Below are 13,953 nucleotides of genomic sequence, written 5' to 3' on the forward strand. Positions count from 1 at the left end.
GGACCTACAGCTGTTGTCTATGGCGTTCCGCGGGTCCTACCATGCCAGTGACGTCATCGGAACTGCCAGCGCAAACAAGCGCAATTTTGCGTTGCTTAAAAAAGCTATATTAATATATATTTTAAAAAAATGTTTAGTGTAATTTACTTTTAATTGTCATAAACAACACGTTTTCAACGTCGAAATTTTTCAGTTCAGTTCATCTTTAAATACAAACCAAGAGTTGCCAATTTGCAACATAAACTTTTTTAAGCCAGGTTTTCTTATAGATATGGGTATCAGGCAATCATCTTTGATCTATGTATTTGTAATATTTAAATTCATCTTTCAAATCAATTTTTAAAATTTATTATGACTAAATTTTATCATCATGATTTATTGTATGCCAATACAGATGATAACAATTGTAGAAAAAATAAACACCACATGGATTTTGGGATAGTTTTGATTCACTTCTGGATTAATGACACCATTTTCCAGGAATATTCAGGGATAGTTTTGAAAACAGTTCGTTTGGAGGCATGGTGGCAACATCCATCTTTACTTGCATTAAGTGGAAAAATGTGACAAGGCAGGCATCTCACCTCTGAATCACAAAGAGTTGTCTGAGATGTCCCTTCACAATCACCTTGCACATGCAGGGCTAGCATTTGCAAAGGCATGACCATTTTGCACTGTGTGCATGTCGCCTTTGGCATAAGACTGAACTCTGGAGCATCCATTGGCAGTGGTGTCATATCAATCTTCTCTTGGAGAGGAGCAATATATAACATAAATTTCCCTCCTGCAGAGGCGCTTCTGAGAACAGAGCCAGTGTATCCCTCTGACTCTAAGGCGACAGCGGTCATTCTCCTCCTTCCATGCCCACCTGCAAATTCAAGTTTTAAGGGAATTAAAAGTAGTGCCTGCATACAAGGTATATCAACATCAGTGTGCTTAGCCAGCCAGAGTAAATTGACCAATTCATGGCATACTTGTATGTGAAAAATGTTGACATGAGGAAAAGTATCATCACCTTAATGATTATTTAGTTTTTCATCTGAAAATAAGCGCTTGAGTCAGGGAGTTTGCAACCCCCTGACTGTGATTCGTCTTTTCTTTTTGTTTTGGTGTGTTTGGGACATTTCTGGATCCCCCCACCCACCTCCCCCCCAACCACCATGTAATATTAAACTGTTTACAAACAGAAATGGAAAAACTACAGATTCTACCTTTGATCGAATGTATTGTTTAACATACCAGCTGCTTTATATAGAAGCCATCCTCCTTCAAGACTTGTCATTTTCGGGTAAGTGCTCTCCAGTAAATTGGACAACTACACACATAAAGACAAAGCACTATATAAGTTCAGTCCATTTACCATTCACAACAATTATTGTACACTACCGGTCAAAAGTTTAAGGTCGGTAAGATTTTTTATGTTTTTAAAAGAAGTCTCTTCTGCTCACCAAGGCTGCAATTTTTTGATAAAAAATACACAAAAAACACAGTAATATTGTGAAATATAATGACAATTTAAAATGACTTTTTTATGTTAATATATATTAAAATGTAATTTATTCCTCTGAAAAAAGCTGATTTTTTTTTAAGCATCATTACTCCAGTCTTCAGTGTCACATGATCCTTCACAAATCACTATAATATGATGATTTTATGCTCCAAAAACATGTATGATTATTATCCATGTTGAAAACAGTTTTTTACATTTTTATTTCAGGATTTTTTGATGAATAGAAAGTTCAAAGAACAGCATTTATTTAATTAGAATCTTTTCTAACATTATAAATGTCTTTACTGTAACTTTTCATAAATGTAACTTATTTGATTTCTTATTTATTTCCCCACAAAATAAAATACAAATTCTTACTGACCCCAAACTTTTTAAAGGGTAGTGTTTAATGTAACAAAAGCTTTCCATTTCAGATAAATGCTGTTCTTTTGAACTTTCTATTCATCAAAGAATCCTGAAATAAAAATGTAAAAAACTGTTTTCAACATGGATAATAATCATACATGTTTTCGGAGCATAAAATCATCATATTACATTCTAAATAAATTACATTTTAATATAGATTAACATAAAAAAGTCATTTTAAATAGTCATAATATTTCACAATATTACTGTGTTTTTTGTGTATTTTTTATCAAAAAATTACAGCCTTGGGGAGCAGAAGAGACTTCTTTTAAAAACATAAATAATCTTACCGACCTTAAACTTTTGACCGGTAGTGTATGTATATCTGTAAAAATATATCTTGGAGAAGGCAATGATTAAAGAGGTAGGGGGAGATAAAGAAAGATGCTTCTCCTCACCTCTTCATGGCTTAAATCTTTACTGATCAAAAGAGTCCTCTTTCCCAGCCCTGCCTGTAGTAGCTCCAGTTCATCTTGTGTTGTCGGTGTGGTTTCTGCTGTGTCACTCAGTAAGAAAAAGGCCATGTCAAATCCTTTCCATGTCTTTTGTTTCTTGTTATTTACGTGTTTTTCCACAGCTTTTCTTTTGAAAAATCCAGGGAATGATCTACAAAAAGTCAAAAAATGTGAAAGCCTTGTTTGTAAAATTTTACTAAATGAGGTCACAGTAAAAAAAAAAAATATATATATATATATATATATATATATATATTTATGTGGAATAATATCTCACAAATCCCCTACGACCCACATGGCTGACATAAAAAATAAATGCAATATTGGTGGCTGCCTACACTACCTGGACATCTCATTTTGTACAGTTACAGGAGGAGATATGCCCTGACTCTCCTGCCTGGGTTTTTCTATTGTGCGATTGAGCACCGACAGAAAAGTCTGCGAAGCAGCAGTGGCCGCCTGCTGGTCATACTGGAATGAGAGATTAGATCCTAAATTAATCACTGTTACCAAATATAACACCAATCACTTTAGATGAAGCAGGTAGAGTATACAAAGACTAATAATTATTTATTCCTTTAATTCAAAAAGAAAAGATTAAAAAGTGTGAATAAGGGTCAATAGCAAGGGGAGTGTAACCTGAGTATGTGATAATCGCCTGGCCATGAAGACAAGCACAAGAGATGATGTGTGACACAGTATTTCTAAATGGGAGAAAGGAAAAATGACTGTTTTGAAAATGGTTATGACCTACAGTACAATACCACAGACATCCATATAAAGAGCAGTGTTTAAATCGGAGGTCCTCTTGATCAACCATGAACAAAATCAACTCATCCATTCTTACCTTTACTAAGCAAGCCTGTTCCAAAACGTATTAGTGGACTTCTTTGCCTGAAAAAAATTATTTGATCATCATAAAAAACAAGTCCATCTGCATCCTGGCAAGGTGTTGCAATTAATGTGGGTAACGTTAGCTATCATTTTGCTTAACGGTTAACTATAACTAAACAACACTACTGAGCAGTTATAACTGAGAGTGCAGCAATACCTGCATTGTTAAAGACTGGTTATTGATACTTTATATAATTTAATGCAAAAAATAAGTAGGCTATCACATTTATAAATGAATATGTCATGGATACAGAGGACAGCAACACAGGACAAAAACTTAGAACTAGTCAGGACCAGAGTAAATTATCAATTATTGTCTAATGAGTGCACACTGCACACACTAGCTCAAAAAGGTTTCAAGGTTTTCACCGTCGTCCAATAATATCTGTCTGCAGAGCTGCAGAGCCACAGTTTCACCCCAGCAGTTTTACACCAGCAGCTCTGCAGTCAGACCCTTCTCCCGTCGTCACATTCTCGGTGGTAACCCGGATGAGCGGCCATTATGGAGGCACTCGGATGTAAACAACAGTATGGATTGCACTGTTTAGGAACACATTGTAACACAGGAAAAAACCCGTGGTAGATGCGAAATCATATAGAGATGGACTCACCGAGCGCATCGGCGAACGTTATCAACTAAGTTAGCCGTTCGCGGACTTTGCTATCCTGTCTGAATATATTTAACTAGATATCTAACCTAACACCATCACAAAACGTGAACTAAGTTAGTAAGCTTACAATTTAATGTAAATATCAACAGAATAGGCTAATAATATGACACCCATTATTTTCAACCTGTTTTATCTACTTACCGACAACTTCACGGCTGCTCCCTCCAGTCTTGCTGGCAAAAAGCTTGCTGGCGAGTGGCGCGAACATGACTTCATTGTCAGAAAGATGTCGTTGGTGTAGACACTTGTCAATTAAACATGTCTGACCAATGGAGAAGCACCCGCCCACTTCGGAACGTTTGTTTCAAAATGATTCAATCAAAAAAAATTGAACTTCAAAACTTTTTGCACTTCGAAAAAAAAAAAATGATTCGATCAAAACAATCTGAACTTTTCTTTCTTTAACACATTTTCTTTAATTCCCCTTTTTATTCACGTTTTTTTTTTTTGCATTTGAACAGTTTTTTCTTTGATTGAAAATAATTTTTTTGATTGAAACAACTTTTTTGGGATTGAATTATTAAGACACAAATGTCCTACCCATGTATGGCCCAAACACAAAAAAGATTACTTCAATCAAAGAGAACGTCTTCAATCAAAAAAAAAAAAAGTGTTCAAAACTTCAAATGCAATTTATGGAGTCTCAAATATTTTATTTGCATTCAAAAACGATTTTCTATATTTGAAAATGTTTATCTTTTCATTGAAGTGACTTTTTTATTGATTATGTTATTTGTTTGTTTGAAGCAACTTCTTTTTTTGATTGAATGATAAAGACACAAATGTCCTACCCATTATATGGTCCAATCAAAAAACAATGTTACTTTAATTAAAAAGGTTGCTTTAAACAAAAAAAACCGGACTTCTATCAAAGAAAACATTTTCAATCAAAGAAAAGCAGTTTTCAAATGTATTTTTTTGATTCTCAAATATATTTTTGGATTCAAATACTTTTTTTCTTTGATTGAAAAGTTTTTTTTTCATTGAAGTGAAGGTTTTTTTAATTGAAAATGTATTTTTTGATTGAAGCAACATTTTTTTTGATTGAATAATAAAGACACAAATCTACCTTCATAGATATTTGTCTTAATCATTCAATTCCAAAAAAGTTGTTTCAATCAAAAAAAAAATATATATATTTTCAATCAAAGAAAAAACTGTTCAAATGCAAAAAAAAAAAATACCCTGTGAATAAAAAAAGTATTAAAGAGAATGTGTTTTTTCGTTGTTTTTGTTTTTTTATTTGAATTAAGTGCAAAAAGTTTTGAAGTTAAATTTTTTTTGATAGGGGATTATCACGCTGATACGTAGTACTTCCGGATTCTGTGATCTTTGTGCACTGCCACTTCTGTTGAATCACAGATCTCGCTGGCGAACTGATGACAGACTACACTAAGTTTATTTATACGGCATCCCTGGTAAATTCATCGGATTCACTAAAGTGCCGGCTGCAAACAAACGTGCTTGTTTTATCTTAATGTTTTAATCCACTTCTTCCTTATACTCAATTCAGTCGGGAATCCATGGAAACTTACGTAGGGTTGGCGTTGTTGGCTAAATTTACAAAGTGGAACAGAGCAGTGACATAAATAGCATTCGTCTCAGCCATTGTTGAACTGCGTCGGAAGTGGACATGCACAAAGTTGACAAATCCCGCCCATGAAACCCGGAAGCGTGATAAAAGAGCGTAAAAAGCGTAAAAAAAAGCGTAAAAAAAGAGATAATTTTTTATCATGGGTTTATCATGATCAAGAGACAAACGTTTTGTGAAGGTTTTGTAAAAGATTTTGTTTTTGTAAAAAGTTTTTGTAAAAGATGTAAGGATTCTAATGTAAGGAGGTGTTTCACGTGACGTTTCTTGTCCTAACTACATGTGCTTCAGATACCTGTGTGTGTGTTTAAGTCAAGTCAAGTCAAGTCACATTTATTTATATAGCGGTTTTCACAATACAGATTGTATCAAAGCAGCTTCACAGTGATAACATGAAAGTAGTACAACACAGATCAATAATATTGTTAAATATTAAATATTAAATAACCCCAACTAAGCAAGCCAAAAGCAAGGCGACAGTGGCAAGGAACCAAAACTCCATCAGATTGGATGGAGAAAAAACCTTGGGAGAACCCAGGCTCAGTCGGGGGCCAGTTCTCCTCTGGCTTACATTCATAATGTTTATATATAAATGTTATATATATATATATATATATATATATATATATATATATATATATATATATAAAATGTTATATATAAAACGGCGCCATAACATATCGCCGGCGTTGAGTCGTCTCTTCAAAGGCGTTGGGGCATCCGAAATCCCCTTGAGAGGCTGGATACAAAACTGGACCTGACGAACGCCATTTTTCTCGGGACAAGCGTCCCGAGATAACAGCAGAAAGGCAGATGGGAAATAATTAACATAGCTGATGTTCATAATGATTTCCATTATACGGGAGTCGGTGTTAGAAAACCACTATCTAGAGTTAGTTAAAGTACATAATGAGTAAATCATCAAAAAATGGCGGTAAAATTAGAAATGGCCGACTTCCTGTTGACTTAAGGGCATCGCTGTAGGCGACTTTTCTGTGCGTCTGGACATGGTAGATGTACCACAGAAATTTCGTACATGTCGGTAAAACATGTGGCGGGGGCTGCTTCGTTAAAGCTTACTTCCTGTTCCCAGCAGGTGGCGCTATGACTGTGGGTGAATGTCGGCATGTAGATTTGTTCAGGGCGGGACTCTTGTCAAATGTGTAAAATTTGGTGCAGATCTGGCCATTTACAGCCAAGTTACTACAACTTCCTGTTTCATGGCGAATCATCAACGCCACGGACACGCCCATTGATGAAAATGCGCAGATAGCACAACTTTACATCGTCAATGCCTTTAGAAGGCACAGCAGAAATTTGAAGTGGATCCGACTAAATCCCTAGGAGGAGTTCGTTAAAGTAGGTAATGAGTAAATAATCCAAAAATGGCGGTAAAATTAGAAATGGCCGACTTCCTGTTGAATTTAGGGCATTGCTCCAAGAGACTTTTCTGTGCGTCTGGACATGGTAGATGTACCACAGAAATTTCTTACATGTCGGTCAAACATACGGCGGGGGCTGCTTCGTTAAAAGTCACTTCCTGTTGCCACTAGGTGGCGCTATGACTGTGGGTGAATGTCAGCATGTAGATTTGTTCAGGACGGGACTCTTGTCCAATTTTTTGGACACATTTACAGCCAAGTTACTACAACTTCCTGTTTCATGGCGAATCTTCGACGCCACGGACACGCCCATCGACAAAAACGCGCAGATAGCACAACTTTACATCTTTACCGTCAAACAGGTTAGAGCACTTTTAACAATAAATAATTTTAAAGCTTTTAACAATTTCTTGGGGCAAAAAAATAAATGTTATGTATTTCAAGCATTCATTGTAGTATGCAGCAGCAAAATACATATTTAAATACATCCCTTTTTTGTCTTTATATTACTTTTACTTTAGAAAATTCTTAAATAGAACATATGATCTCATGCTTTTGTCTTTTTAGATGGAAACAAGAGAAGACACAAACTCCGCAGAAAGATTTTGGAGGAAAAAGCCAAACTTAGTGCAGCTGTAGATGAATACAACAAGGCAGCACTTGAAAAACTGCAGTCAGCTGATGCAATTCTGGCATCTGAGAGTTATGCATGGCCATGGCTACTGAATGAGCATGGTATGTCTTGTTGTTACTCATTTAAATTCTGATATATGTATCGATCTATCTGCTTACATTGGATATTGTTTATGCCTATTGTGCATCAGCTTTCGTCTCAGCTGTACCAAGATATTACTTGCTCTGCAGCAGTGTAATCTAGCCCCTCAAGACCAAATTCAGTAACTTACCCATTATAACTTATATCCATAATATCTAAATTATATACTAAAAACTTATTTTGAAAGTTGTCATTAATGAAATGTAATATATTCACTAAAACTCAATTGTTGTCATTAGGATTGTCTCTGTTTATACATGCAAGTGTAAAAATATTTATGTTTATTAATTTATCATTTCAATATTTAACATACTTTGTACAAAGTAAATTGATGCACTATTCTTTGCATTATTTTTGAAAACATCTTCACAGATAATCTTATCACCAAAAAAAAGGCCTTTGACCAACTGATGTTCCTGAACCGGCTTACTGAAGAGGAGTGCATTGTCCTAAAAGAGATCAAAAATCACTGGAAAATCCTCAAAAGAGAACATTCTGTTCTAAACGATCATTCAAGCCATATTGCTGTTGAAATGGAAAAGAACAGTAAGTACTACATAATTTCCTGTTTATCTTTTGTAAGCAGTAATAACATCAATACAATATCTCCACAATACCAGGCTCTATAACTGAACCTGTGGTAATTAGCCTTAACTGCTGCTCTATACTGGTGAATAAGTTAATTGATGCTGTAAATTCAGCAGAACACAACTCCATTAAAATTACATGCTTTATTTAGTGTTTTTTGTGTTACTTGCAGAACAGGACTGTGGATTTTCTGAAAGTGGAATTCTAGGACTTCACTCTCTTCTGAAAAAAAAAAAATGTCCTACCTCAAAAGTCACATCTCCTCTGTTCGTCAGCTGTACAGTAGTGTACTCGACAATTTTGAGCTGAAAGAAGATGACTACATGGAGGAGGAGGATATCCAGTATGGTTTGGAGGAGGATGAGGACGAAGAGGATTTTTGAGGACAAGCTAGTTTTCAATGGATTTTAACTTCTCACCTTGGCCTTTTATTTTACTGAGGATGGAATACACTACACCAGAGATGGGCCCGGTACGGCTTACTTTGTGGCGCTTTTCCACTGCATGGTACAGCTCGCTTTAAATGGTACCACCTCCAAGCGTACCATACAGATACTAAAATGTGACGTGAACACACTGCAGATCCCTGATTGGCCAGACAGAATCGTCACTACCAGCGTCATTGTATTTGTGAGACATCGCTAGATTTAAAGAACAGCCAGTAACAGCCACCGCTGTAGCACCTGTTTTAAAACTACTTGCTTGACTTGCTTGAAGAAAAAATAAAGAAAAAAACCTTCCAAAAAAGAAATTGCTGAATTGTGGTCAGTGGACGAAGTGCAGACGTTCCTCTTGTTTGTTTGCCGAGGAGCGGACAAACTATAACGGTCAGACTATAATCCCACCCACTTTGAAGCAGTACAAAAGCAAACCGAGCTAAAGCGAACCGTGCTGAGTTGAGTCGTACCATGCAGTGAAAAAGCGAAGCGAGCCGAACCGTACTGAGCCGTACCATGCAGTGGAAAAGCGCCATAAACTCTGCAGGTGGCCCTCCCGGACCGAAGTTGCCCATCCATGCACTACACAGTATTTTTTTTTTAATCTGAACTGAGTATAAAACTTCTGACTTTTGGCAGCTAGCATCAACTTGTCCAGACCTCAAATCAACACAAACATCTAGCCAAAAGTTGTATTGTGTATTATGTTTGTTAAAACTTATATTTAATACCTGTTTTCTCTTATCATATTTTGACATAATGTGGCTAACACATGATACCCTTAACACACCCTGAACATCAAGAATATACTGTAATTTCATTTCCATTAAATCTCTACTGTCTTTGTTACATGATTAAACACCGACAAGGTGTGCTATGTAATTCTACAGTTAAGTTCTTATGTTTGCATATTAAAATTCATAATTGACATTGTAAATCATCACTAGAATTGCACTCACTATTGTTATTTTACTCAAATAACTAAAAAAAAAAAGTAATTTACAATTCATGACCCTCTGCACAATGTTTTACCATTGTATATTCATATTCTCTTGTCAAAAATAAAAATAACAAAGTGTGATGCTTAACCTTTAAATAGTCTTGGTTTCCTGTTTACACTTCTGGGCTAGCGGGTCTATACGACCCCAACAATTGATTGAGTAATTTTACAAAAAAATTATACATTTTTAATCATACAAATAATATATAATTTTTTTTTGTTTACTTCTCATCTATTCAATAATGCTGTGTTTTTGGAGATATAAAGTACTTTTGTATCCAAATACCACACAATTCCTCAACTACACCATTAGCTTGCATATGAAATAAAATAGTATTTTTTATGATACATTGCATTTATGCTCTAGTGCTATGCCTTCATTTCTGAGAAAAAAATTTCAGATTTATGCCGGATTTTTATTTATTATTTTTTTTTGACACATGAAGAAAATATTTTTAGTTTTTTTGTCATATTTCCCATTCATTTCAATGTGGGGTCATATTGACCCCGAAGATCAGAAGTGGAAATTTTTTTTTTTTTTTTTTTTACATACCTTCAGAACAACCGAATCAAGCCCAGTTTTTTGTGTGTATAGATAGATAATGTATGAAAAGTCACAAAATCTTATTCCACTGAGATGAAGGGAACCTTTTTTTATTAAGTAAGTAAATGTCGATTGGGGTCGAAATAGACCCCATAACCCGATTGAGGGCTAGTGCTACAGTTTAGATGTCTAAAAAAAGAAGTACTGGGGGGGGGGGGGGGGGGTCAACGCTTCTGTTCTACATCAAGTTAAACACAAAAAGGGATCTATAATTTTAAAATGTTAGTTATATAACGGAGAGATGTATTTCAGAAACCTGTAAGTGCATATAAAACCGGGAGATCCAGTCAAAAATGACCATATATGGATAAGGAAGCGTGGCGTCTCTGTTAAAGGACGTATTGTCTTTAAACCCGTTGCTGTTATTATTACGTCAATAATAAGGTCAGTTAACAATATTGCGTTGTTATGTTGTAAAGAAATTGTCCCTTTACCGAGATCCTAACCCTGAGCCTACACACTTCAAAAATTACAAGTATCAACGCAATGGTTTCCCATTCCAATAGTATAATGACAGAGGCTTATGGGTAAGGTAGTTTACAATATGTAGGGATTCAATTAAATAAACTGTATCCTTAATGAAGTTTTTTTCCCAAAAATATGTTAATTGGATAAACCTCTGTAAGATATATGAGAGGCATGCTGTTATTTAGTATTTTACTGTGCACACTTTTTAAAACACATTTATACCACCTTTCCATACATGTCTGGCAGCTGTGTCCAACATTTTTTATCAAGCATAGTAGTAGTAGTAATTGTCTTGCCAAGTTTCTTTTAAATACACTAATCAGACTTTGATTTGCAGCCAGTTAAAAAGTGAGTTTTTTGGCTCTTCCGTGGGGCACTACTGGGCCCCTGGGGGTGGAAGGGCACTAAAACCGACACGTATTCTACTCGTTGTGTACAGGAAACTGTTTAATCACATTTATATTTAAGAAATTTAAGACTCATTTTCTGGAGTCTGTCTGGTTACTACTGTGCAGGAAGTTATGTGGGGCACTAGAGATTCATAGTTATAGTGGCCATAGGGAACAGAACGGCACACTTTCAGAAAAAAAGTACAAAAGCTGTGACTGTGGCGGTACCTTTTCAAAAGGTACACCTTTGTACCTAAAGTGTGCATTTTAGTCCCTAAAAAGTACATGACCGTACCCCGGTGAATGTGATTTCACCAAGTAACACATGTTCCTGGATCAACATCTTTGTTGATCCTGGATCAACTTTCCAATCTACAAATCAGATTTGAGGGACAAGTTTACAGTTTATGTCAAGTTTAGGCTTAGAACCAGGGTTAAGTACTTAAACATCAGTGTTATTCACCTTTCATTGCCCTCTGATTTTAGGGAAAATTTATGGGAAGGGTTAGGTTTATAGGGGTAGGAATTGGCTGAGGACTACATTTTGGGACAGGAATGTTAGTCAAAATATGACAAAATATGTTGATCCAGGACCATATCTTACTTGGCAAAATGACAGTGAAAAGTGTACATATTAAAACCCTTTTGAAGGGTACTGTCCCAGTGACAGCTTTTGTACCTTTTTTCCTGAGAGTGCACCCAACCCAGAGTTGGGGCAACCTGAGGATAAAAGATTGAACAGCATAACATCTGCTGTGTCTAGCTAGCTTAAATCATGAGAATATGTGGAATATTTATTTAGCAAAAATGAATATATAGGCTACAGATTATCTCTTTATATTTCTTTCTTTGTTTTCTTAAATGGTGGTAATGGGTGAACCAGATTGTTTCAAAGCAATTACTCTCGCAGTAATAAACTAATAACAATACTGAAAAACTAACAGAATGCTGCATTTCAAATATGACACAAATTCAAATTCTGCTGAAAAGCAGCTCTAACAATAAGTTTCATTAGTCAGTTAAATAACTGTGAAATTCAGCAATTATTTCAAAGACGTTGCTTATAAAAAAATACCTCTCCATCTCCATGCTCTTCCTTAAGTGCTGGACGTCAGTAATACATCCTCTTGATTGTATAGCTTCCATGTTAATCATTCAAGTTGTGCCAAACGCGTAATTTTAAGCACCTTCCCTTCATGTAACTGAAATTTGGCGTATTTGCCACAGCATGTTTGTTAAATGTTGGTTTATTATTGTCCCAATTGTCACTAATATGACTACAAAAAACGTTTCAAGTAAAAAAAAATCATGGTTAATGTTTATTTATATATATATAAAATATTATATATTAAGAAATTAAAAAAACAACAACATGGTTTTACATGGACTGCATTTTATATAGCGCTTTCATAGACCGAAAGGCCACCAAAGCGCTTTACATTTTTGCCTCACATTCACCCATTCACACACTCATTCATACACCGACAGCAGTGTCAGCCATGCAGGGCGCCATCCAGCTCGTCGGGAACAGGCGAGGTTAGGTGTCTTGCTCACGGACACCTCGACACTTGGTCAGGTGGACACTTGGTCACCTTCCGGTTTGTAGACAACCTATATGAACCACTAAACCACTGCCACCCCTTATATCTCATGATATCTATGAAATTGTTTAACACTTCAATACACAATACTCACCACACTTACAGACAACACTCTATAAACAGAACTTTATTGTAGGAAAAACTGTATGATACACATGTTATTTAAATAATGCTAACCAAATGTATATAAGCACAATTAGTACACATACTGTGTTAATTTCTTTATATGTATTGCCATGTTTGTGTATGAATTTAAACAGACAGTATTTCCCTATAGTAACTACTGCATAGCTTCCTCCGAGACCCAGGTACTCCTCCACTTCTTGCCACTATGGAGAAAAAAATATGGACAGAATTGTTATTATGAAATCACCCTTCGCCAAAAGATGTCCAAACAGTGTATGCGTTGTCCTTTTATTGTACTATTTGGAAAGTAGAAATGAGAAATGAAAAGACATCTTGTTTTTGATTTGTTTTTACAATGGGGAAATAACAATTTGGCTTAATTTCTCAGTTTCTGTTGTTGTTTCTTTCTACAAATTGGTTTATTGTTTTATTGTCCTATATTTCATTCAGACATGTACAGTAGGAGGAGACATAATTACAATTATCTAATTGGTCAAACTGCCCCATATTCTCTACAGCATGAATACGCTCATGTAAATGGGGGGTGGTACGGCATTGCCAAGTCATAATTTATGACAAACGTCACCTTTATTTGTGTAGCACTTTATACAATACGACTTGCCAAGCGTTGCCTGCAAGTATGATGCACGAGACATTGCAAGAAATAGGCTACAAGTAGTTTTTAGTAGGCTAGTTTTATATTTAATAACATGTTATGTTTATATTTATATTTAAGTAGTTCAATGTGTTCCCACTGATAAAAACAATGAAAATAGTTCCTTCACATTAGATAAAAGTCATAATGTTATTAAATATAAAAACAATTAAAGCTGCAAGCAGCATTTATCGGTGTTCAAGCAGTTCAGGCCTTTAAGCACAAAAGCATCGAAAGTGTTACGAAGCTGGAGACGAGATGAGATCCATGTGCAGCTTTATTTAGAATCATCAAACAGGCAGGGGTCAGGAAACAGCAAAACAGGGATATCAGAGAGTGAGCGCAGAGAGTCGTCAGGTAACAGGCAGAAGATCAGGGCAGGCAGCAAACAGGCAGAAGTCA

General features: G+C 35.6%; 1 protein-coding gene and 2 long non-coding RNA genes across 3 annotated transcripts; 1 reads left to right on the top strand and 2 right to left on the bottom strand.

Annotated features, from left to right (window-relative positions):
• Nucleotides 1–433: 433 nt before the first annotated feature.
• On the bottom strand, nt 434–2,667 carry LOC148997693 (uncharacterized). Its single transcript, XM_089120383.1, has 4 exons — nt 2,648–2,667; nt 2,314–2,521; nt 1,240–1,315; nt 434–868 (listed from the first exon to the last, which is right to left on the bottom strand). The coding sequence occupies exons 1-4, from the start codon at nt 2,665–2,667 to the stop codon at nt 450–452; spliced, it is 723 nt and encodes a 240-aa protein (XP_088976509.1). The 3' UTR covers nt 434–449.
• Nucleotides 2,668–2,727: 60 nt separating this feature from the next.
• Nucleotides 2,728–3,265, bottom strand: LOC148997694 (uncharacterized). The gene is made up of 3 exons (XR_016146395.1): nt 3,218–3,265; nt 3,010–3,074; nt 2,728–2,841 (listed from the first exon to the last, which is right to left on the bottom strand). It is a non-coding gene; the product is annotated as an uncharacterized LOC148997694 (long non-coding RNA).
• Nucleotides 3,266–7,479: 4,214 nt separating this feature from the next.
• On the top strand, nt 7,480–8,635 carry LOC148997695 (uncharacterized). Its single transcript, XR_016146390.1, has 3 exons — nt 7,480–7,643; nt 8,056–8,229; nt 8,444–8,635. It is a non-coding gene; the product is annotated as an uncharacterized LOC148997695 (long non-coding RNA).
• The last annotated feature ends 5,318 nt before the right edge of the window (nt 8,636–13,953 follow it).

Source organism: Pimephales promelas, chromosome 2, assembly GCF_988280905.1.
Source record: "Pimephales promelas chromosome 2, fPimPro1.hap1.1, whole genome shotgun sequence".
Taxonomy (NCBI): domain Eukaryota; kingdom Metazoa; phylum Chordata; class Actinopteri; order Cypriniformes; family Leuciscidae; genus Pimephales; species Pimephales promelas.